The sequence below is a fragment of the Fusarium venenatum genome (assembly GCF_020744135.1).
Source record: "Fusarium venenatum strain MPI-CAGE-CH-0201 chromosome Unknown EDB82scaffold_4, whole genome shotgun sequence".
NCBI classification, from domain to species: Eukaryota; Fungi; Ascomycota; class Sordariomycetes; order Hypocreales; family Nectriaceae; genus Fusarium; species Fusarium venenatum.
In genome coordinates this window covers 7,211,531-7,231,389 of record NW_027072132.1, presented here as the reverse complement: position 1 = coordinate 7,231,389, position 19,859 = coordinate 7,211,531, and the positions used below count along the sequence as shown (strand labels likewise).

The 19,859-nt window shown below is 45.8% G+C and overlaps 9 protein-coding genes and 2 non-coding genes across 11 annotated transcripts; 4 read left to right on the top strand and 7 right to left on the bottom strand.

Annotated features, from left to right (window-relative positions):
• Positions 1-88: 88 nt before the first annotated feature.
• EDB82DRAFT_542251 (uncharacterized protein) lies at positions 89-1,042 on the bottom strand. Its single transcript, XM_025725729.2, has 3 exons — positions 649-1,042; positions 486-590; positions 89-432 (listed from the first exon to the last, which is right to left on the bottom strand). Exons 1-3 carry the CDS (start codon positions 767-769, stop codon positions 395-397), a joined length of 264 nt encoding a protein of 87 aa, XP_025594299.1. The 5' UTR covers positions 770-1,042; the 3' UTR covers positions 89-394.
• Positions 1,043-2,048: 1,006 nt separating this feature from the next.
• On the bottom strand, positions 2,049-3,821 carry EDB82DRAFT_518204 (uncharacterized protein). The gene is made up of 4 exons (XM_025725728.2): positions 3,448-3,821; positions 2,826-3,400; positions 2,407-2,776; positions 2,049-2,349 (listed from the first exon to the last, which is right to left on the bottom strand). Exons 1-3 carry the CDS (start codon positions 3,497-3,499, stop codon positions 2,477-2,479), a joined length of 927 nt encoding a protein of 308 aa, XP_025594298.1. The 5' UTR covers positions 3,500-3,821; the 3' UTR covers positions 2,049-2,349; positions 2,407-2,476.
• A 481-nt stretch (positions 3,822-4,302) lies between these two features.
• Positions 4,303-5,846, top strand: EDB82DRAFT_355676 (uncharacterized protein). Its single transcript, XM_065607546.1, has 5 exons — positions 4,303-4,661; positions 4,721-4,825; positions 4,878-5,257; positions 5,307-5,374; positions 5,430-5,846. The coding sequence occupies exons 1-5, from the start codon at positions 4,491-4,493 to the stop codon at positions 5,792-5,794; spliced, it is 1,089 nt and encodes a 362-aa protein (XP_065463608.1). The 5' UTR covers positions 4,303-4,490; the 3' UTR covers positions 5,795-5,846.
• Positions 5,744-8,439, bottom strand: EDB82DRAFT_469250 (GPR1/FUN34/yaaH family-domain-containing protein; the record flags this gene model as incomplete). The annotated part of the gene is made up of 4 exons (XM_065607923.1): positions 5,744-7,017; positions 7,616-7,854; positions 7,907-8,063; positions 8,123-8,439. 4 exons carry the CDS (start codon positions 8,437-8,439, stop codon positions 5,898-5,900), a joined length of 1,833 nt encoding a protein of 610 aa, XP_065463607.1. The 3' UTR covers positions 5,744-5,897.
• A 996-nt stretch (positions 8,440-9,435) lies between these two features.
• On the bottom strand, positions 9,436-10,277 carry EDB82DRAFT_542247 (uncharacterized protein; the record flags this gene model as incomplete). The annotated part of the gene is made up of 2 exons (XM_065609344.1): positions 9,815-10,277; positions 9,436-9,744 (listed from the first exon to the last, which is right to left on the bottom strand). The coding sequence occupies exons 1-2, from the start codon at positions 10,154-10,156 to the stop codon at positions 9,436-9,438; spliced, it is 651 nt and encodes a 216-aa protein (XP_065463606.1). The 5' UTR covers positions 10,157-10,277.
• A 1,709-nt stretch (positions 10,278-11,986) lies between these two features.
• On the top strand, positions 11,987-13,414 carry EDB82DRAFT_563064 (uncharacterized protein; the record flags this gene model as incomplete). The annotated part of the gene is made up of 1 exon (XM_025725723.1): positions 11,987-13,414. One exon carries the CDS (start codon positions 11,987-11,989, stop codon positions 13,412-13,414), a length of 1,428 nt encoding a protein of 475 aa, XP_025594293.1.
• Positions 13,415-13,890: 476 nt separating this feature from the next.
• Positions 13,891-13,972, bottom strand: EDB82DRAFT_t265. The gene has a single exon. It is a non-coding gene; the product is annotated as a tRNA-Gly (tRNA).
• Positions 13,973-14,140: 168 nt separating this feature from the next.
• On the top strand, positions 14,141-16,045 carry EDB82DRAFT_518197 (uncharacterized protein). Its single transcript, XM_025725721.2, has 3 exons — positions 14,141-14,633; positions 14,682-15,639; positions 15,687-16,045. Exons 1-3 carry the CDS (start codon positions 14,523-14,525, stop codon positions 15,728-15,730), a joined length of 1,113 nt encoding a protein of 370 aa, XP_025594292.1. The 5' UTR covers positions 14,141-14,522; the 3' UTR covers positions 15,731-16,045.
• A 226-nt stretch (positions 16,046-16,271) lies between these two features.
• On the top strand, positions 16,272-16,343 carry EDB82DRAFT_t292. The gene has a single exon. It is a non-coding gene; the product is annotated as a tRNA-Thr (tRNA).
• EDB82DRAFT_518194 (uncharacterized protein) lies at positions 16,278-17,447 on the bottom strand. The gene has a single exon (XM_025725720.2). The coding sequence runs from the start codon at positions 17,373-17,375 to the stop codon at positions 16,536-16,538; it is 840 nt and encodes a 279-aa protein (XP_025594291.1). The 5' UTR covers positions 17,376-17,447; the 3' UTR covers positions 16,278-16,535.
• A 222-nt stretch (positions 17,448-17,669) lies between these two features.
• EDB82DRAFT_355641 (SGNH hydrolase-type esterase domain-containing protein) lies at positions 17,670-18,887 on the bottom strand. Its single transcript, XM_025725719.2, has one exon. It carries the CDS (start codon positions 18,539-18,541, stop codon positions 17,807-17,809), a length of 735 nt encoding a protein of 244 aa, XP_025594290.1. The 5' UTR covers positions 18,542-18,887; the 3' UTR covers positions 17,670-17,806.
• Between the last annotated feature and the right edge of the window lie 972 nt (positions 18,888-19,859).

The following is a 19,859-nucleotide window of genomic DNA, read 5'->3' as shown; positions in this document are numbered from 1 at the left end:
ATCGAATGTTTTATTAAATTGGGCAGATGAGTTGGAAAGTTTGCCTCAATGGAATAGTCACACGTGTACGCAATAGCAATAGTTTGAATCCGAGCCCGGCAGTTTCTATTGGAGCTCCCGACTGTGTAAAGTGCAAAATTTGGTTCAGCTGTGTTTATTTGTAAATGTGTAAATTTATAAAAGAATGGCGCACAATACGCATAGAGAGTACCTAGCGGTTTGAATACGAGTGACAAAAGATATTGTTTCAGCTATACTCATGTAAAGTATCTCCCAGAAATAGCTGCAGCGACCTGGTTTGTTGAATCCGGTAACGCTTCATAATAAACAGTCTTTGACAGAGTAGCCCTCTCTTACTGCCTCAAGTCGTACAATCCTAACGGTGTCTCATTTCTCAAATACAGAGAACAGAGTTACCAGTTTTCTTGCAGTCTAATTCTCTTTATTAGCATCAATTATTATTTCCCGTCAATCTTGACACTTACGTCCTTTGTACTTCTGACCAATGCCGTTAATCCAGTAAGCGCAATAGTCGCCGTGGGCATGGACATTCTCGGTGTTCATGGTAGTGCATGACTCGTGAACAGTAGCTATAGATTATTTAGTACCTGACAAAGGTAAGGCCATGAAATAGTTGTTGCGGCTCACATCCTCTGATCGTGTAAAAGGTGTTGTTGGCGACCCAGACACCGGCGGCATCCTTAGTCCAAGCATTGACAGCTGGGGCTAGGAGGAGGGCAGCAGAGGTGATGACAATAGTGAACTTCATGGTGAAAGTTGTTTGTTGTTGGAGGTTCTTGAGAGTTGATAGGCTTTTTGATAAGATGAGATGTGATGGTTGAGAAACTAGACATCTGGAGTGGGAAGATCAGGCTTTTATAGATTGTTATCCGCGCCTATGTATGTCTTCGGCTATTACTACTTCTAGAAAATGGATTCATTTGATCCAATTTCTCGGTGGTTGCATAATGAGGACGATGTTAGACAGGGTACAACTGACTTGTCATTGCATAGGTTTTACCTCCTACTCAATCCAGATGACAAAAGTATTAGTATTATATAATACTGCCGATGTAAACTGGGGATTGACAGACTAAATAATAAGCACATGTTAAAATATAGAACACATGTAAGTAAGCTTATGTAGAAAGGATGTTAGACGATAATTTTGTGGATCTCACATTATGTAAAATGCTTTATTTACCTTCTCAATATGGACACTTACATTGCAGAGAGAACTTTCCACTCGACAGTTTGATTGATCAGCCCACTACCTACGATTCGAGGATCTTATCTTGAATGCATGTGAGACTAGGACAAGGGTCTTCCTCGGTTTTTATATTACCCAAGTACAGCAGCTGACAGTATCCTTAGACTACATCAGAGCCACGTGAATGGCCAAGTAATTTTTTTAGATGTAGCACGTACAAGTTTTCTATTGATCTGCTGTTCCTGCTTTTTGGCAAGAGTCATGTCAAGTTTCTAGGATAGATGAGACATAATTGGTCATCTTGACGAGGTGCATTGGTATGGGCCAGTGAATGCAAAAAAGGTCTTCCCTAATATAAGTGTCCAGATACACAGGCATTTGTATGCTTGGGAGGCTAATTTCATTGTGAAATTCTTGAACACCGGGCCTCCTCCGACTCCATCAAAACTCTAGGGTGCTGGGTCACATGTCTCTATTAGCGAGAGGGGAGTGTATCCTCCCAAGACAGTTTTATACCTTATGAATGAGGGCTTCCACAGAGGAGCGAGTCTTTTCTCCTATTTTTCATCTGGGAGGAGAGGGGTGCCAACCAGCTCGTCGTTCACCATGGCAGCACGATACTCTCCACTAAGAATCATAGCTTCCAGCAAAGTGAAAATGAGATTGAAGTTGATCGGATCTTTTACCAGGTTTCCAAGAGCCTACTCAAGCTTGAGCTGTACGTCTACCCTTGTCTCCGTCCACTGAACTGCCAGGGGACTGTGCTTCTTCACTCCAGCTTGTTGGATGTGAAGGGTGTCACGTCTACAATCACGTAAGCACGTCATTCAAACATACACGTACATTTCTCTTGCATGTAATCCTTCGACTCGTTCTTCAATTAGTTCCTTTGATCATAACTATCACATTATATAAGCTTCAATAATTGCCTCCTGGTTCAGGTTGGCAGCGGATGCTAAGAAAGCGATTGCGACATTATTGCCCCGAAGCCCCTCGACGAAGATATCCTGGGGAGAACAATCATCCTGGCAAGCCTGGATCCGAAGGCAAGAGCTTTTATTTCAGAAGGACTTCTGTTCAAAATATTTGCAGTAAATCCTTTGTTGAACAGCTTCTCAATGCCTGCACTTAGCAGCGACCTTTATGTAGAATTAGCTTAACGCCCAGCACAGACAATGCAGATAATCGGCACTTACAACAAAGAGAGCTACGTTCTTAGAGGAACTCATTCTAAGATGTTCTTTATCTAGTGTGTAGTTTATATGTCTATGAAAGTGAAGATCGCATGCCGCTCTCCTTCACCTTTCCGTAGAACTTCATCTCTTCTGCAATAGCACGCTCTCCAATAGGGTTGATCTTGGGGTACAAAGCCATCAGGTCTACCTCAGCAACATGAACTTCTGGCTCCTCCTTGGTTCCAATCATCATGATTTCCATGATGTTTCCGTTTCCGTACTCAGCCTCTTGAAGTACCTTCATGGACAAGTTGGCAACATCCTCAGCACTCAATGCAATGTCATCGGCCTTTAGTCTATCACGACAGTACTCGGGTTCAAAGATAGGTGTCTTTAAGATCGGTAAGCATATAATCATGGTAAGAGGGTGAAAGACTTACAAAGACAGCTCCAGGACAGATGGCAGAATTGCGAATTCCGAGGGCCATCTTCAATCCACCTAGCGACTTGACCATACTCACTAGTGCGGCCTTGCTGGCAAAGTACAACGGAGTTTGCATAGAATGTACGTAACCACCCATACTAGCAACGAATAACAAGTTACCCTGAATTTCGTTTTGTTTCCAGTAGTCGATAGCAATTTGAGCTAGTCGGATTGGAGCGACAGTGTTGATGGAGAAGATCTTGTACTGGCCAATCTTGGCATCCTCGGGGTCCTCAGCCAGGGGCGAGATACCGGGGGGGTTCCAGAAGGAGAGTCCCGGTGCCTCATAAACTCCAGCGCAATTAACCAGTATATCGATTCGACCGTACTTTTCGAGGGTAGCATTCCATAGGGCTGAGATTTGGGCCCAGTCGGAGACGTCGGTTTGGTGGAAGAAAACCGAGCCCTTGCCGTCGGAGGATTGGGAGAATTCGTCGACAGTAGCTTGGGCTTCAGGGCGAAGCTTGAGATCAGCAATGGCGACGGAGCATCCTGCGTTGAGAAGCAGTCGAACAAGTGCGTGGCCGATACCTATGCTGATCAGTATTTTGAGACTGCTGAGGTCCAGATGGACTGACCGGAACCACCACCGGTAACAACTGCAAAACGATCCTTGACGGAATAGGACATTTTAATTTGGGCGAAAATGATCAGATAGTGGAGACAATGACACGAGAGGAAACAAGAAAACGAGGCTTCAATAAGAAGCAACCTGGCCTTGTACTCTCAGGTATTTATCTATGTAACCTGGTCTTCAAGCTGAATAAGAGCGGTCAGTGCTTGTGGAGAATCGCCAACATCCCCCAAACGTAGCCAGTGCATCCTTTGAATAAAGTTTAGCCCTTGTCAATGCGCGGCCGGTTATGGCGGGGAAGCGGTTCAACTGGTGGTAAAGATGGGGCAGTCAAGGGTTCTTCACAGACAATCCTTGGGCTATGCCGCGGGAAGAAACTGTCATACGATGAAAGGAAATTAGGGCAACGGCCCGGCTTCGCCTTAGACCGTTGAGATAAGGAGATGCTAAAACGCCGCTAGGCCTCGGCAGTAGAGTCGTGTTAGGCTGGAATCAAGTGCCAGGCCGCTGTAATTGCTAATTGTAGCGAAATGGTTCTTGGCATACCGTCAGGTTTCTGAAAGGGCAGGGAAGGGAAGACCACCTGGCCTGACAAGAATAATAATCACATCACCAAGTACCACCTCTATAACCGAGTACTACTGCCTATCTACCTGCAGAGTACCCGGATGTAGACCCAATACAACTGTAGAGCACTGACAGGTGGTATTTGCGGTAGCCGCGGGTAAATCCAATGCCTGCTAGCTCATATCGGCTGGGACAAAACACCTAACATGGGTTTGTTTTACTGTCGATAGGCTTAGATCCGAGTGGTCAGAGGGCTGCATTCGAGTTCAATACACCCCACAACCGAAATCAACAGAGTTACAGTACATACTCGACTATCATCTGGAAGCGAGTCAGCGATTCAGGCTGTACCAGGGCTTTGGATTGATCCTTCTCAAGGAGGTAAACTTTGCACGCACGCATTAAACCAACACGCACCTCAAATGTTTTTTCTCTTTTTAGAATTTGCGGTTTCGTTCGTATTGTCAGCACTAGTCGACCATGGCTACTGACAGCTGGGAACCCGTCAAGCCTGAAGGCCTGGCGTTGGCGATGTATGTCACGACTGTTATTCTTTCAGTATTATGCACCATCGTTGTTGGGTTGAGAGCGTACATTCGAACACGGAATAACTGCATCGGCATGGATGACTACTTGATGATTGCTGGCTGGGTGAGAGCAAGCTCTATTTTCCAAGATGCCAAGAGACATCACTACTGACTTGGTCATAGGCGGCATACATGGGCCACAACATTATCGTCAGTATTGGATGCCACAGGGGCATTGGTACAGTCCAAAGTACACTCGATACGCTGCAGGTGCAAGAAGCGAACAAGGTCCGTCATCGAGTCAGGCAAATATCAGATTGCAAGTAATTAACAGTCCTAGTATGTAATTATATGGCAGATTTTCTATGCATTTACTCTGGCATTGGTCAAATCGAGTATCTGCATAACTGTTATCCGAATCGCAAACGAAAGGAAATACATTCGCATACTGCAAGCCCTCATCATCATGTCCGTCGCCTTAAGCGGATTCGGTGTCATCTTCATAATAGTTCAATGCCGACCATTTGAAGCACATTGGATTCCCTCCAAGGGAAAGTGTTTCAGCAAAGTCATTCCTACTGTTTTGACGTACGCTGCATCGGTGTCCAACGTCATCACCGATTTTGCTGTTGCTGTTATTCCAATGTTGCTTGTGCGAAAGTTACAGATGCGACGCAAGTTGAAGCTATATGCTCAACTTATTATGGCACTGGGCATGCTGTAAGTCACTGTCGTACCCATCTTCTCATCACTGCTGACAACTGGGCAGCGCATCGATCGCGAGTATAGTCCGTATTCCATACTCCAATGCTTATATGAAACCCGAAAACTTCGTCCGTATGTTATTGTTGTTTTAAACACATGGAAATAGCAGCTAATCACAGGCCTGTAGATTCAGTAGGGAACATAATTCTCTGGACAGTCATCGAGTGCGGAGTAGGCGTTTTCGCAGGTTCCCTCCCATCACTAAGAGCATTTTTTAAAAGCCTCGTCAAGGACAGGAGTACAAACGACCAAAGCGCATCTCACAACACGACCGACCTAATAACTATCGGCCGCATGAGGGGTAGGCCAAGTAGAACAACAGAAATTGAGTTGGGAACGCAACGGCCGGGAAGCAACGATTCTGACGATGGTGCTCAACATGACGACGACAGCCAACGCCGAATTATTGTCAAAGTTACAAAGTCATTCCGCGTTGAGGAACGTCAGAGTGATGAAGAACAGTTATGTGAAAATAGAATGGGGAAAATGTAAAAATATATCAACGTGTAATTATATAGACAGCATTTGATAGAACTCGAGATCAGAGCGAGTGTCATCATATCAGGATAAATATGTTAGTTCTAGTAGTGCTATCTTATTCCTTCGCTTTCTTCCCTGTAAAGTCATAGTCTACCCAAGTCCCAAGCATTGATCGAATATGCTCATACAGTTCGGAACGACTCTCCACTGCCTGTGTATCCAGCTCAGTATAATCCTGCAAGCTCTCAGATGCCTTTGTCGATTTGAGAATTGACTTGGCAGCAGCTACATTCTGTTCCAATTCAGATAAAGTGCTGATTCCCGTTATCGTAGACACTTCGAACGAAGGAGTACAATTCTGCCTGGCCTTGAGAATAGCATATTGCATCGCGAGGAATGAAAGAGTCTCCCCCTTTCCATGCCCATCTACCCACTGCGCTGCTTCAGCCGCAGCAGCCCTCAAGCCTTGAGGCGCAGGATGCCAGTCGCCAGTCAAACCCACAGGAATGCCACCAGTCCTGAGTAGTCCAACTGCCAAAGGGCTTGAGCAAAAGACTGATGTTACACCAGCGTCGCGGAACCGCGCGAAACCTCGGGATTCTGCTTGTGTGTTTTGAAGAGTGAGCTGAGCCCATGTCTGGATAACATCTACAGGTCGCCCGTAACGCTGTTGTGCGAGCGTGGCCACTTCCGCTAGTATATCGATGTCATAGCCTGAGATACCCACACGCAAAACAATACCTGCTTGCTGGAACTCGAAGAGCACACCAACAGCAGTCACTGCCTCTTCTATAGAGACATATTCGACATCGTGACAAAAGACAACGTCCAGATACGAAGATTGGAAACGCTCCATCGACCGCGCCACAGATTGACGGATCCAGTCTGGTGAGTAGTCGAACTCATTTTCCTTGATGCGTCCAACTTTGGTCATGAGTTCATAGTCGGCTCGCTGGTATTTGGAAGTGATGCGTGGATCAGATAGGGCGGCTCCCATGAGCTGCTCTGAGGGCTCATAGTATGGAGAGGTATCGATGGTGCGCACGCCGAGATCGAAAGCGCGCAGGAGTATGTCTACAATTGGAAGGGATTCGGGTTTTGGGTTGAGTTGGTAGCTGAATCCTGCACCGCCCATCACCAGCGGAGATGGTCGACTGGATGGCATGGTTCTGAGCCGACTTCGGTGCAAGCGGCGGTGTTTGAAATGGGGAAATAAAGAGTGGTCAGAACGTGTTCTAAGTTGACCCTACTTGAGTTTGTGCTTGGCGTTAGTGAGGGAGGAAGAATGAAATGAAGAGAAAGACTATGTAAGTAATCTCAATAAAGCCTCAGATTCTAGACTAAGATGTACCCACAGGGTTGGAAACCTGGGGTATTCGGATAAAGGTTTTTGCATTAGCTCAGCACTTGCGCTTGATTCGTCGATACCAGAAATGTACTTCTTTACCGCGTTAATTCCGACGCGCTTGATTGGAATATGGGATCCTTCTACAATAGCAACTCTAGACCTGAATTTAAGCCATAGTTGGTAGCTAGCGGAACACTAAGATGAGCTTCCCATAATGTAACTATCCAAAGGCGCCATTGGAGCGACTCATAAACAAGCCGGTCACTGAGGATTGGAGGGATTGTATGGTTTGAAACGGCTATTAATATAAAGATATAATACTTTTTTTTGGTCTAAGAGCTAACTGTCGAATTTTCCAGTTCCATTGAGCTTGTACAGCTCACGGTCGTCGGCTTGGGTTCCATGGAAGATCAGGATTCATGGGCACAACAAAGCTTCCCATATCAGTCAGTCTCAATCTCTTTCGCATTCGTATATATACATACCTGTTCTGCCTGTTTGCTAAGCCCTCATACATAAGATACCACGCTGTGAATGAAACCAACAAGCCAGTAGCACCGCCACACTTGAGGAGGACGTCATTGGGCGCGCCTGACTCTTCAGTGCAGAGGTTAGCTAATCCGAGTAACAACCAGGTGCAGTTGACAAGGAGGCAAAGTGTTAGTGAAAAGACATTCGATTTCATGGAGCACAAGGTTATGGCCACTGAAAAGATGAAGAATCCCTAAGGAACGTGAGTCTCGAGTGAGTTTTGGGGTAGCTGGTGGTAAACCTACCATGAGAAACAGTCCGTTGGCGTGGTTGTAGTCGCCGTCACTGGGATAAGCATCCCTGACGTGGAAACTGGGAATGAGGCTGATGGCATAGGAGATCCAGAAACAGCCATACGAACAGGCAATGGTTGCACTGACTGTGTTTCCATTGGCGATATCCCTACAAATACCATAAGATTCCATCCAGCAACACTCTGTACCAAGCGAAAGGTAACTTACCACATGCCAGAGAGTAGTTGAGCAAGGCCTCCATAAACCAGAGCCGGTCCAATGACAATGTTGGGAATAGTGACTCCACGAACATTGAGATTGACCAAGGCTGTTAAAAATGTCGCAAAGGCGAACCCAGACAGACCAAGGGGACCGGCATCCCCAAACTTCTGGCGAAACTGCGTATCAGCTTGTCGAGCTGCATCTTGTTTAGTCGTGGCTGCATAGCAATGGGTTTTTGTCTCTGAACAATCCTCTTGCCCGGACCAGAGTGTCGCCTCTTTATCTCCACTATCCTGGTCTTGTTGAGCTCGTACTGGCGACATTTTTTGTCAATTTTTCTCTAGTAATAAGACAATGATTCCTTTGTACCACAGAGGAGAAAAGAGATTAGTATTACGTGAAGAGAAAATAATTAAAGTAGAAAGAAAGGGGATCCCAAGAAGCTTGTTTCTCGTTTTAGTGGATTCAGTGGATCTTCAACGTAAAAAAAATTCGCACCCTAGTCTTCGGACTCTAGGCCAATAATAGACAAAGGCCGATGCTCGTAAGTGTTCCCAATCAGCTCACTATTTGTGTTTCTGGGCTGAATCGGAGTGCCAAGTATATCGCCATCGCCAAGAGCATGCCTATATACGACAGCCTCCACATAGAAATGGACATGTTATAACTCATGTGGTTTTTACGGTACGTAATACAAGACAACAAACAGTAATGCAGTGTGCATAATAGGCGTTGATAAGAAGCAAGGGCCGACAGGTTAAATTTGGGTTTCTAACTCAGTCGCAAGAGGTAAGAGTTCTCTGTCCTCGGCGAATAGTTTAATTTAATTTTCCAGATTGAGCTTCTAACTACAGATTAGTTACGCATTCGTATCCAATAGCCTACTCTTAGGAGCTAACTAATTGAGGAAGGAAAAGCGCAGTAGGGTTAGTTATGCGATTGACTAGTGGAAGGACAGATCTGCAGGCCGCCAACTGCCTAAGGCAATTTTGATCGTTTGTGTAATAGTAATTAAATATGATTGGTGAAGAGGGAAAGAAAAGGCAATATATATAGAAGGTAGGGTGCGATCGTAATATTAACCTCAGCCAAAAGGGAATACTATGCTTAATCTATATCGCAAAAGCAGTAGAGTTCGTACCACTTCCATGCCGTGTCTAGCACATCAGTGCCTCCAGTTGACCCTGAATACAATTCACAAGATACATTCTCTTGAATGGCCAAAGACAGACAGTTGGGATTTTTCAAGCACGATCTGTAACAATCGAGTCTGGTGCCGGCCGCGGCGTTTCTCGAATACACAAAGTCGTCACTTGCCGCTACAGAAGCTCCCTTGATGCCGCAACGGCAAATCCAGGTGTAATGTTCTTGAGATTATTGACACAACTTGGGACTGGTGCAGCAGTGGAAGTCTTAGCCGTGGTAGTGAAGACCGCATCAGAAGTTGTGATAGTGTGCATCTGGCTGCCAGTGACAGTGGACGTCTCGCTGCTGGTATCAATGGCGACCGTGGTATTGGTGGTAGCAGTAGACTCTGCTAGAGATGTCTCGATAGCGAATGAATCAGAAAGAGTGGTATTGAGAGACGCGGTGATATCGACGGTCTCATAGTTTGTCGTAACGGTTGACTATACTCTTACAGCAGTTGCCTCCTACCTAGTTTTTGGCTAGATACATCAACCAACCAATAAGACCAACTCCCATAGCCATATTCTCAATTGCCTTCGTCCTTATACGATCATCCCCGACTGAAATCACCACAACTGCATCGCCAAATTTGAAGAAGCTCATAATAGCCAGCAATGTCAACACGGCCGTTAAATTGTCGACGTAGTGGTGGGCGACCATAAAGATACCCATGGAAATATCTCTAACTCCGAGCATGTAGATGGGTGCGAAGCTGGCCATTTCTTCGGAGGATCTCATATCTTTGATGCCCCTGAGCCTGAATTGCCCTTTTGGGTCAATCAGAGCAACAATGCCTTGGTACATTAAAATAAGGCCGAGGCCATAGATATAAATGTCGACAGCGTAACCCATTTTTTTCGATAATCCGTTGGGTTGCGAGTGGTTGTGGTGTGTTCTGAGTAGATGCTAGTTATCGGGAATCAGGTATGAGATGATGGATGGATGAAAACATACCAGTCACCAAAGAGACGGGAAGATGGACATAGTTAAAGACTGATCTGATGCAAACCGGTATTTTCATGTCCGTGCAATTCCCCGATTAACTGGCCGATCTAGCCGAGAAAGCCTCGGGCAATTGGGGCTGAGTTTCATGCACCGCCTTGTAGGATCAAATCGTCCCACTATCAAGAACTTGTTTGTTGCTGATTTGTTCAATTGAACAGTTCTTACATGATCGCTGGGGCTTGTACGTTACTTTGCGGAGCGTCGGCACGTCAGGTCGTGTTTTAATTATTATTATTCATAACTGCCGGAAGATGGAAGCCTTTCCACGAAATGGACCCTACAATCCCCGATGTCAATATGCTAGTATACTGCTTATTCGGAGCTTTATTTATAGATTTCGGGACATGATGGCATTGGTCGGTTTTGGTATGCTTGGTTAACCCTTTGTAAACCAGGTATTTATTTTCTCCAGGCGCGACGACAATTGTCCTGATAACTTCTTATTTCAGTAAAGACAAAACAAAAAACTCCTAAAAAAACGCCGAACGTCTAACACCTCCAATTGCCCACATGTTGTGATGATATAATGGCTTAGTGGTGACAGCAATTAGCTGTGTGTTGAAATTTGTCAATTGAGAGCGAAGAGGCTCTTGAACTGAATAGGCATGCAACCTCAATTCCCATGGTGATTGTTTAACTAAACAGCGAAAAGGTAAACAGGGTATTGTACTACATCGTGCTGCCTATCCATCTACGTCTCAGAACAATTAAATATTATGTCATTTTGGAACATGGCGTTCGCAAGCTTTGAAGGGAAACCCCCTTCAGATAAGGAAAAGGACATGTCATCACGCCCGTTATTTATCGTGATCTATTTTGCTTTTCTCGGTTCAAAGATACCGCGAGTTCGTCCATGAAACTGGTTCTCGCTGTGCCAATATTCTTTTCCTCTTCGACTGCTCTGCCAACGAAAAGGTTACATCGAAAGTGTAGATCCATCTCAAAGTTGAGCCCGACAATATGGTTCACTGGCACCAACCGGCAGGTTGAGCCAATGACGAAATTGGAAAGAGTTGTCTAAGAAAATCTCATTATGCAAGGTTGATCGATCATGACTCACTTTATCGGCTGGGCAAGATGTTTTTATTTTATTTTTTATTTTTTATTTTTTTATTTTTGCTTTTTGTTGACATGGCCCTGCATAGCGTTGATTAAAATCCTGTTTAGATGAAGGACGCGAGGGAACAACTAGCCCCTAGATCCAATTGATTAGTTTTACAACTAGTGGAATCCACAACTTTCCTCAAGTCACAAGATAATTGATTCCGTGTCTCCACGGAGAATGTGGCTTAACAGACAGACCATGGCCAGTTAAGGGCCGTAGTGTCAATTCCACGTCATACGAACAATAAGAAACAATGTGAAAGCGGGTTCGTCTCGCCCTGCTGTTGATCTTTAAATATTGAGGCCCGAAACTAACTCGATCAAGGTCAATATTTAATAGCTGAATGCTTTGTGCACACTTGGCAGACAGGGATGATCAATACGGGACAAAAAAGAAAAACTGTTCGCTGGTGGTTTGACGTATGTGAGATATCACATTGTCATAGCACAATGATCTACACCTTGGATTATTTTGTTCCAGTGTGATTCATATAAATCAGGCTTTCTGCCATTGTTACGCTGTCCCATAGTCAGTCATTTATTCTTCTTCCTATCCTTCTTAATATTCTCACAATGAGACTCTTCAATTCTGCCATAATCCTGGCGTCTTGCATTTCAACAGCTTCCGCTGCTGTGGCTCACACGTCCACGGTGAAAACCATCAACGTGGATGTTGCAATCATTGGCGGCGGTGCATCTGGTATCCACGCAGCCATCAACCTCAAAGATGCTGGTGCAAAGGTTGCCGTGATTGAGAAACAAGACAAGATCGGAGGCCATGCTGAGACATACATCAACCCCAAGACAAAGGCGGCTGCCAACATCGGCGTTGTCATCTTTGAGAACAGCGAGACTGTCCAAAAATACTTTGACCGTCTGGGTGTTGACTCTGTCATCAGCAGTCCTCTCGTCTCTGACAAAGAAACTAAGCAGTATGACTTTTCTCTCGGCATCCCCATTCCCCCTCCAGATGCAGACACTGCCGCTGCAAAAGCAAAGGCTATAACCGCCGCGATACAAGCCTACAGCCAAAACGTCTTGACAAAGTACCCTTGGATTGATCAAGGCTATACTTTTGTTCCCAACCCTGTGCCCAAAGAGCTTCTTCAGCCGTTCTCACAGTTTGCTCAGCAAAACAATTTCACTGATCTCCTTTCCCTCATCTCTCAGTTTGGCTGGTACCCTGGAAACATCACCACCATCCCCGCTCTCTATGGAATCAAGAAATTTGGACCTGGTTTGTTGCAGAGTGTCACCAAAGGATTTATTGTTCCTAAATCCGGCAACTCTCGGACTGTCTATGAAGCTGCGGCTCTTGAGCTCACTAAGGAAATCTACCTCAACTCGGACGTCAAGAGTGTCAAGAGGAACAAAGATGGTGTTGTTGTTACTGTCAAACAACATGGGAAACACATTACCTTTAAGGCACGCAAGCTTCTTGTTGCAATCCCTCAGACTCTCAAGAACGTTGGCTCCTTTGATCTTGCTCCACACGAAAAGACTTTATTCTCAAAGTTCTCTGCCTACGGCTACGTCGCAGGCGTTGCCAACATCGCCGGTGTCGATGTCAACCTCCAAAACGTCGGCGCTTTCACACCAGCCAACACACCTGTCATCCCTGGAAGCAACGGCTACAATATCCCTCCCGGGTTTTCAGAGCAGTTTCTTCTCGGTGTGGCCTTTGACAATGCCGACTACAGCCTTGCGGACGCTAAGGCTGTCATTCGAAAGGAACTCACGAATCTTGCCCGCGCAGGCGCTGTCCCGGCTGGATCAGCAAAGAAGGTCACATTTCCTGTGCTCGCCAACCATGCTCCTTTCGAACTTCATGTTTGTTCCAAGGAAATCGGTGATGGCTTCTTTAGGAAGCTTCTGGAGCTTGAAGGATCTCGCAACACGTATTGGACTGGTGCTGCGTTCACTGGTCACAGCAGCGGACTGATCTGGAATTGGAATGATAATGTTATTTTACCCGCTATGAAGAAGGACTTGGGACTTTAACATTTCTCTTACGCACTTTAATTTCGCACGTCTTTTTTGTTGCCGAACGCTTGGATACATGTTTTTGTCTGAACAGATATCAATGACTTGTTGTATTTTCTGTCTTCATCTCATATCCTAAACCTAGAATATCCTACTTGCTTCAATGCTATGCTCATACTTTTCTCTCATCCTATATAGACTACCTATGAACAGAGTCGCTTCCGATTTGGATCGATCGGTCTCTTGCACAAAACCATTAACACCACAAAAGTAATTCGTCCCACAACCACAACACGGCGGTTCCATTACTGAGTACGCTGTTGGATCAATAGTGAATCTGTCCAATTCCTCCAGCTACCTTCCCATTTCTTGTCGCACTGATATTTGTCCCCAACTTCCCGCCACCTCTCACCTCTCGCCACCCTCAAGTCCGTATAGCTTCAAAACACCTCCCAACGTGTAAAAAGGAATTCCAAGCTCTGCTTGGGACGTTTTGCGTAATCTGGGAATCGAACCCAGGGCTCCCCGATGTCGCTTGAATGGCAACGGAGAATTTTACCACTAAACCAATTACGCGGTTATTTGATGAAGATCTGCTTTCGTATTAAGCGACAAGTTTGCTAGCAAGTCCGAATCTGCTTTCGAGCCATTGACTCGAGCACTTGAGAAGTTCTTGATGATAAGACAAGGCGAGCAATCGTCTTGTGGGGAACTTGTTGCAGAGTCTCACGGTCGCTTGATCAAATGTACAAGTGCCTACGACACCAAGCATCTTCAGTAACTGTCACTTGCAAATAACTACATGTCCACAGCGACTATTGGTTTGATATTATCTACCCTTCATTCAATCATTTGTACACTACTTCTCTATATCTCCAACTTCTCTGTCTGATTTTGAGCCCACAAAGTCTGTTGTCTGAGTTCTCTCCCTTCATCCTAGCGCACCCACTTGAAAGCCCCATCTATTTTCCTATTGGGGATTAGCTTCTGGCAACTCACACGTCATTCGGGAGTTCATACTCATTTTGTCAAGTCTTGCCGGACGTCTCGGTATATGTGTGTATTGTCGGGACATGATTTCGATGTTGCCTTTCTTGACGTTGCGATACCTTCGGACTAAGCAAACATGGACGAAATCACTTTATGGTCACTCATCTTGGGCATTGTCCTTGCCGTGTCTGCTTCACTATTGCTGCGGGGCCAAACAGCAAAAGAGACTGGATTGGAAGTCACTCAGGTAATGATTCCTTGTGTGATATGAGACTTCAGCTGACACCACCTGAAGTTATACGTATATCCAGTCAAGGGTATGAGAGGGTGTGCTTTGAACAAAGCACATCTTGGGCCTTTCGGTTTCGAAGGCGATAGGACTTTTTGTCTCCAAAAAGTCCGCCGAAATGGCGATTCGGATGTCGAGTATGAGACATTGCTCATCGGATATGAACTCAAGCTTGCGCTATTCCAGGCCTCCATCGATTACGGCAAGAGTCGAGTCACCGTCAAATGGTACACAGACAAGAATGAAGACAGAATTCATTTTCCTCTGAAACCTTCTCTTGAGGGGAGGCCGATAATTGAAGCCAGTCTCCATGCGAGCAATACCAAGGCTTATGACATGGGTGACAATTTGTCTGGATGGTTCTCAGATCGTATCGGCCATGAAGTTCGATTGGTCTATATCGGCGATGGATCAAGAGCTGTTCATGGATCGTTGGCTCCTCATAGCTCTGAAGCTTTGCAAAAGGCTTCGTTCACTCAGCGTATCACGAGCAACATCCCGTTCCTAGCACATGAACCAGAGAAGCTCACTTTCAGCGACATTGCTCATTACCTCGTCGTCACAGAAGAGTCTAACAATGAGTTATCCTCGCGTCTGAAGGAAGGTTACTCAATGGACATCACCAAGTTCCGACCCAACATCGTTCTTCGCGGCGCATCTGGGCCGTTTGCTGAGGACTACTGGGGGGGCCTGTCATTCTCTGGTGGGGTACGAATGGCTTTGACAGCGAACTGCTTCCGATGTCAAAGCATCACCGTGAATTACGAGACGGGAAAGACAGCGACTGATGAACGAGGTTTGGTGTGGAAGAAACTGAACAAAGACCGAAGAGTGGACAAGGGTGCGAAATACAGTCCTGTCTTTGGACGTTATGGATTCTGCTACGGCGATGACGCGAATAAATCATTGTCGGTTGGGGAACGAGTTGATGTCACCAAGGTCAATAAGCAGCGAACGACATTTGGTAAGTCTGACAATCATGTGACGATAAGACATATGCTAACTATACAGATTGGCCACATCTTAGCACATTTGGCGTTTCAGAGAAGAAGTGAACATGGAATGTAGGGCTTCTGTCCCTTGGTTCGCGTCACGTTCCGGCGCGTCATAGCGCGTTGGTGTGGACAAGCCTGCGTTGTTCACTGTCTGGCTACCCTATTGTTATAACGGTAGAACCATTTCCAGAATTTAGCCTTGAACGAGTTCGTTTCATGTCTCCTGAGCTATTTCAATAGGTAAAAACTCAATTGAGAATCGGAGTGGATTTCATTTTCCATATTATTAAGTTGTGGAATTGAATGTTTCCTGCTCTAACGATCTCTGGGCTTCTTACCAGACATTGGTGTAGAAGCTGTGTATTTTTCGAGTGACTTGTGCTGCTGTATAATACCTGGCAGATTAATTATCTGCAATGGCAGTTTAAACCCGAAATTACCTATCTAACATTAATGCTAGCACTGAATTACTGGTATTTTTAAATAGAGTTAGCTGTTTCCTGAGGAAAAGATAATACTGGTGTGGATGTGAAGTCACAAAGTAGTTGCAGCTAGAGAACATAGTACCAAATTACCGGCGCAACTCATATCCAATAACATTGCCTTAATGGCTCAGTGGTAGAGCGTGTCACTAGTAATGACAAGGTCCACGGTTCGATCCCGTGTTGAGGCAAAACAAGTTGTTTTCTTTTTGTAATTTCAAGTACCTTTTTTAAACGTTAATCAATTTTTAACTATGCCTGATCATTAAATTCTTGTCCTCCTGGCGTAGATTGCCATTCTTTCCACCTCGAAGGCGAATAATATTATTACAAAACCCAGTCATTACCATTACTGCCGACATCAACCGCTAATACCATTCCAATCAAGCCTTCAATGCACCATCAACAAGATCCCAAGTATGCTCATTCGCTTTCTGAACCTGCTCGTCATTCCATGCTTCCTTCTCAATTACGACGCCCTTCTCGTTGATGAACTCCCAATTTCTACCGGCCTTTTCACCAGAAGCCGCCGCATTCTCAATCCCCTGGACCATGTGCTCTGCACATTTCTCGGGCGACATGCCAAATAGGGACGCAGCAGCTGAAGCTGGGCCACGTAGATACCAAGGAAGTGATGAAGCGATGTTGGTGTTGACAACACCGGGAGTAGCGTGAATAAAGTGTCGCTTGGTACCTGCAGCCTTTTGCTCAGTGCCATAATGTTGAACCATGGCGTCTGTCATTGACAGACAATGAGCAGCAGCACTCGACATGCTAAACGTGGTCTTGAGATCCAGATCTTCCCAGTTGAGCTTGTCGGGACCTCCACGAACGCTGTCCAAGACGATCAAAACCTTGGCATCTTCTGTGAGAGCTGGCATGAGCTCTCTGATAAGTAATTGTCGTCCATAGTAGTGAAGCGCCATCTTGCGATCAATGCCCTCAGGCGTCTCGGTTCTTCCAGCGGTGGTGAGAATGCCCTGGGTGAGGACAAGAGTACCGAAGCGATCCTGCGACGCCTTGAGCCCATCTGTGTAATTTTTGATGGCGCGCATTGATGATGCATCTAGCGCTCGAAATTGCATGTTGGAGTGAGGAATGTTCTTTGGCTCATTACGGCCGCTGATGATAACTGTTGATGAGGGAGTGTTGGCAGCGATGCGACATGCGATGGCGTAGCCAATACCGCCTGTACCGCCGACGACTAGAGATTTTGAGGCCATACTGTGATGTTGTGTATTGTTTTGTGTGATGGAATTGAATTGCGGGTGGTTGGGTTCAGACTCGTCTCTTTATTCAATTGAAGCTTATGCCAGTCGGCGTTAGAAATTCGGACTTTATTGCGCTGCACTAACTCCGGAAGTTCCTGTTCCGCTCCGCCCGCCACTGAAATGTCGTGCAACTCCGCCAGTTGTGGTGTAACGCACAGTGAGTGGCTTGGTGGCTGCTTTACAGGGATGTCGTTAGTCTGGTGAGCACCTTGCATCAAGAGGAACAACTATAAGACACGAATGGTTGTTACTTGCATTTACGAGCGGGGTTGAACACTCTCAAGTGACCATTTCAAGACTAGAATAGGGTATATCAGTTATCTGCAAAATATTATCTAAGTGCATCATAGGAACAAGCATGATCTTCTTATCGCCGATGTGGTTCATGCACCCAGCCCAGTTCCTGGTGCATCACTCTCTTTCATCGGGATAGGCGCCTTCAACCAACCCTTCTTATCAGCTTCAAGAATCCCCTTCAACCAAGCATTCGCCATCTTCTCATAACCTGTGTCATTGGGATGTTTCGAATCAGCAAGATCAGCCTTCTTGATGTCAATCGGCACCTCCAGAATCTTTTTGCCAGCTTTTTGTCGTGCCGCAATGAGTGCTCGAAGTTTCGGGTTAAATTTATCTGTCTTGGCCTGCATTTTCGCATCGTTGGCCCAAATGACTGGTGCAAGTAGAATAGTCACGCCTGGAGCGACTTTGAAGATACCGTCGACGATATCAGCCATGATATCAGCTCCAATGTCGAGGTCAATTCCTCGATCCATGTTGTTGGTGCCGGCGTGGATGAGGACAACATTGGGTCGAGCCTTGATAGGGACTTGCCAGTAACCGTTGATGTCGGATATAAGCTTTCCGCTGTGCCCTTCATGGTGTGCATCAACCATGTTGCCGTTCTTCAAGGTTCCCACCATATTGACTTTGACGCCTTGTGCAAGAATCTTTTGTCGCAACGGTAGACGATAGCCAACGATGCCCGTTGAGCCTGTTCCCTTGGTGATGGAATCGCCCAAAGGTAACACTCGAATGTTGGGAAGTGCAGTGGTTGGTGAGAACGTGAGTGCCATAAGCATCACCACCATGGCGAAAAATCTCCGAAGGGTAAACAACATGACGAATCCGCTTGAGAGTAATAAAGTGCATACATAGGCTATCGAAACAAATGACCAACTGCACAAAGTGGCGGAGGTCAGTCATCACCTTAAATAGCCCCGCCAAGAAACACTCCTCCAGAAACACTTGACATCATCTTAGAAGCCTTGATAAGACGGGAAATGCAGGTCGGTCAGTAGTCTATGTAGGTGAGATCTCGTGGTGTTGGCTCATTGGACTCGTGAATCCAACGTTACCGTAAACAAGTCGGTAACCACCGCAAAGTCTGGGTCAGGGTATGCAACCAACACAGTCACCTTTGCTCGTATAGACAAGGGTATCATATTCGTAGGTGCATGCTAGTACACTTTATCTACTCGTAGCTTATGGGGAGCAGGGGTAAGAAGCTGAGAAATCTGACTACGCATGTTGCATGACGTAAAGACTAATCCCATGGGCAACATTAGGTCGCCATGACGGGCCATGTATTGCAATGCAGCAATGTGTTGTCAAATAAAAGCAAAACTTAGGTCAATGGTGGATTGGTCCAAGATTTGATCGTCCATCGCGTATCTTATGCTCGAAGATCATGGTAGTCTAGACTATTTCTGCCAAGTCCATTTCCCCTCATTCTAACATGGATCCTGCAACTGTGCCTCATGCATGATAAGCAACCTGCCTTTCTATCGTCGCCAGGCTTATTGTTAGAGAGCCTAGGCGTAAGGCGAACGATGTTTTGGCGAGGCCTACTCTGACCTGATATAATAAATCCAGTTTCATCTCCCATGAACCAACAAAGGCTGTTGTAGGTGAAGACGGGGTATCTAGTAGTAATGTTTATTGTGATCAAACATATATCGAGACGATCGACTCGTGCATGTCGATCGAAGAATGCGCCAACTTCGGGAATGCAGAAGCATACACATGGTTCAAAGGGTCCGCAGCTAGAGTCTCTCTGAATGCTGTGGTTGATCTGTAGCTAGCCCATGGCTTGTCAGGGCTGTCGCGAGAGCGCCTGTTCGAGTTGTGGTCGTGGATGACCATCATTGAATCTAAGAGCTGCAAAACGACGCCCGCTGTGTCTCCATTTCTTCCATTTTAGAACGGCACAGATATCTTGACTGCTCATCTTCCTGTACGTCAGGTTAATCTCACGTCCATCCACCGTAGTTTCCGGACGATGCAAAAAACTCCTCCCATGACAAACCTGTAAAGTCAAAAAAGCCTCAACTACTTGTTCTTTGCCAATATTCGGTGTCGAAACTTCGTGACCATTGCCTGAAGATGTTTCTGGCAAGCTAAGACAACTGTCGCGAAAGTTTCTTCTTGGGTCTGGGG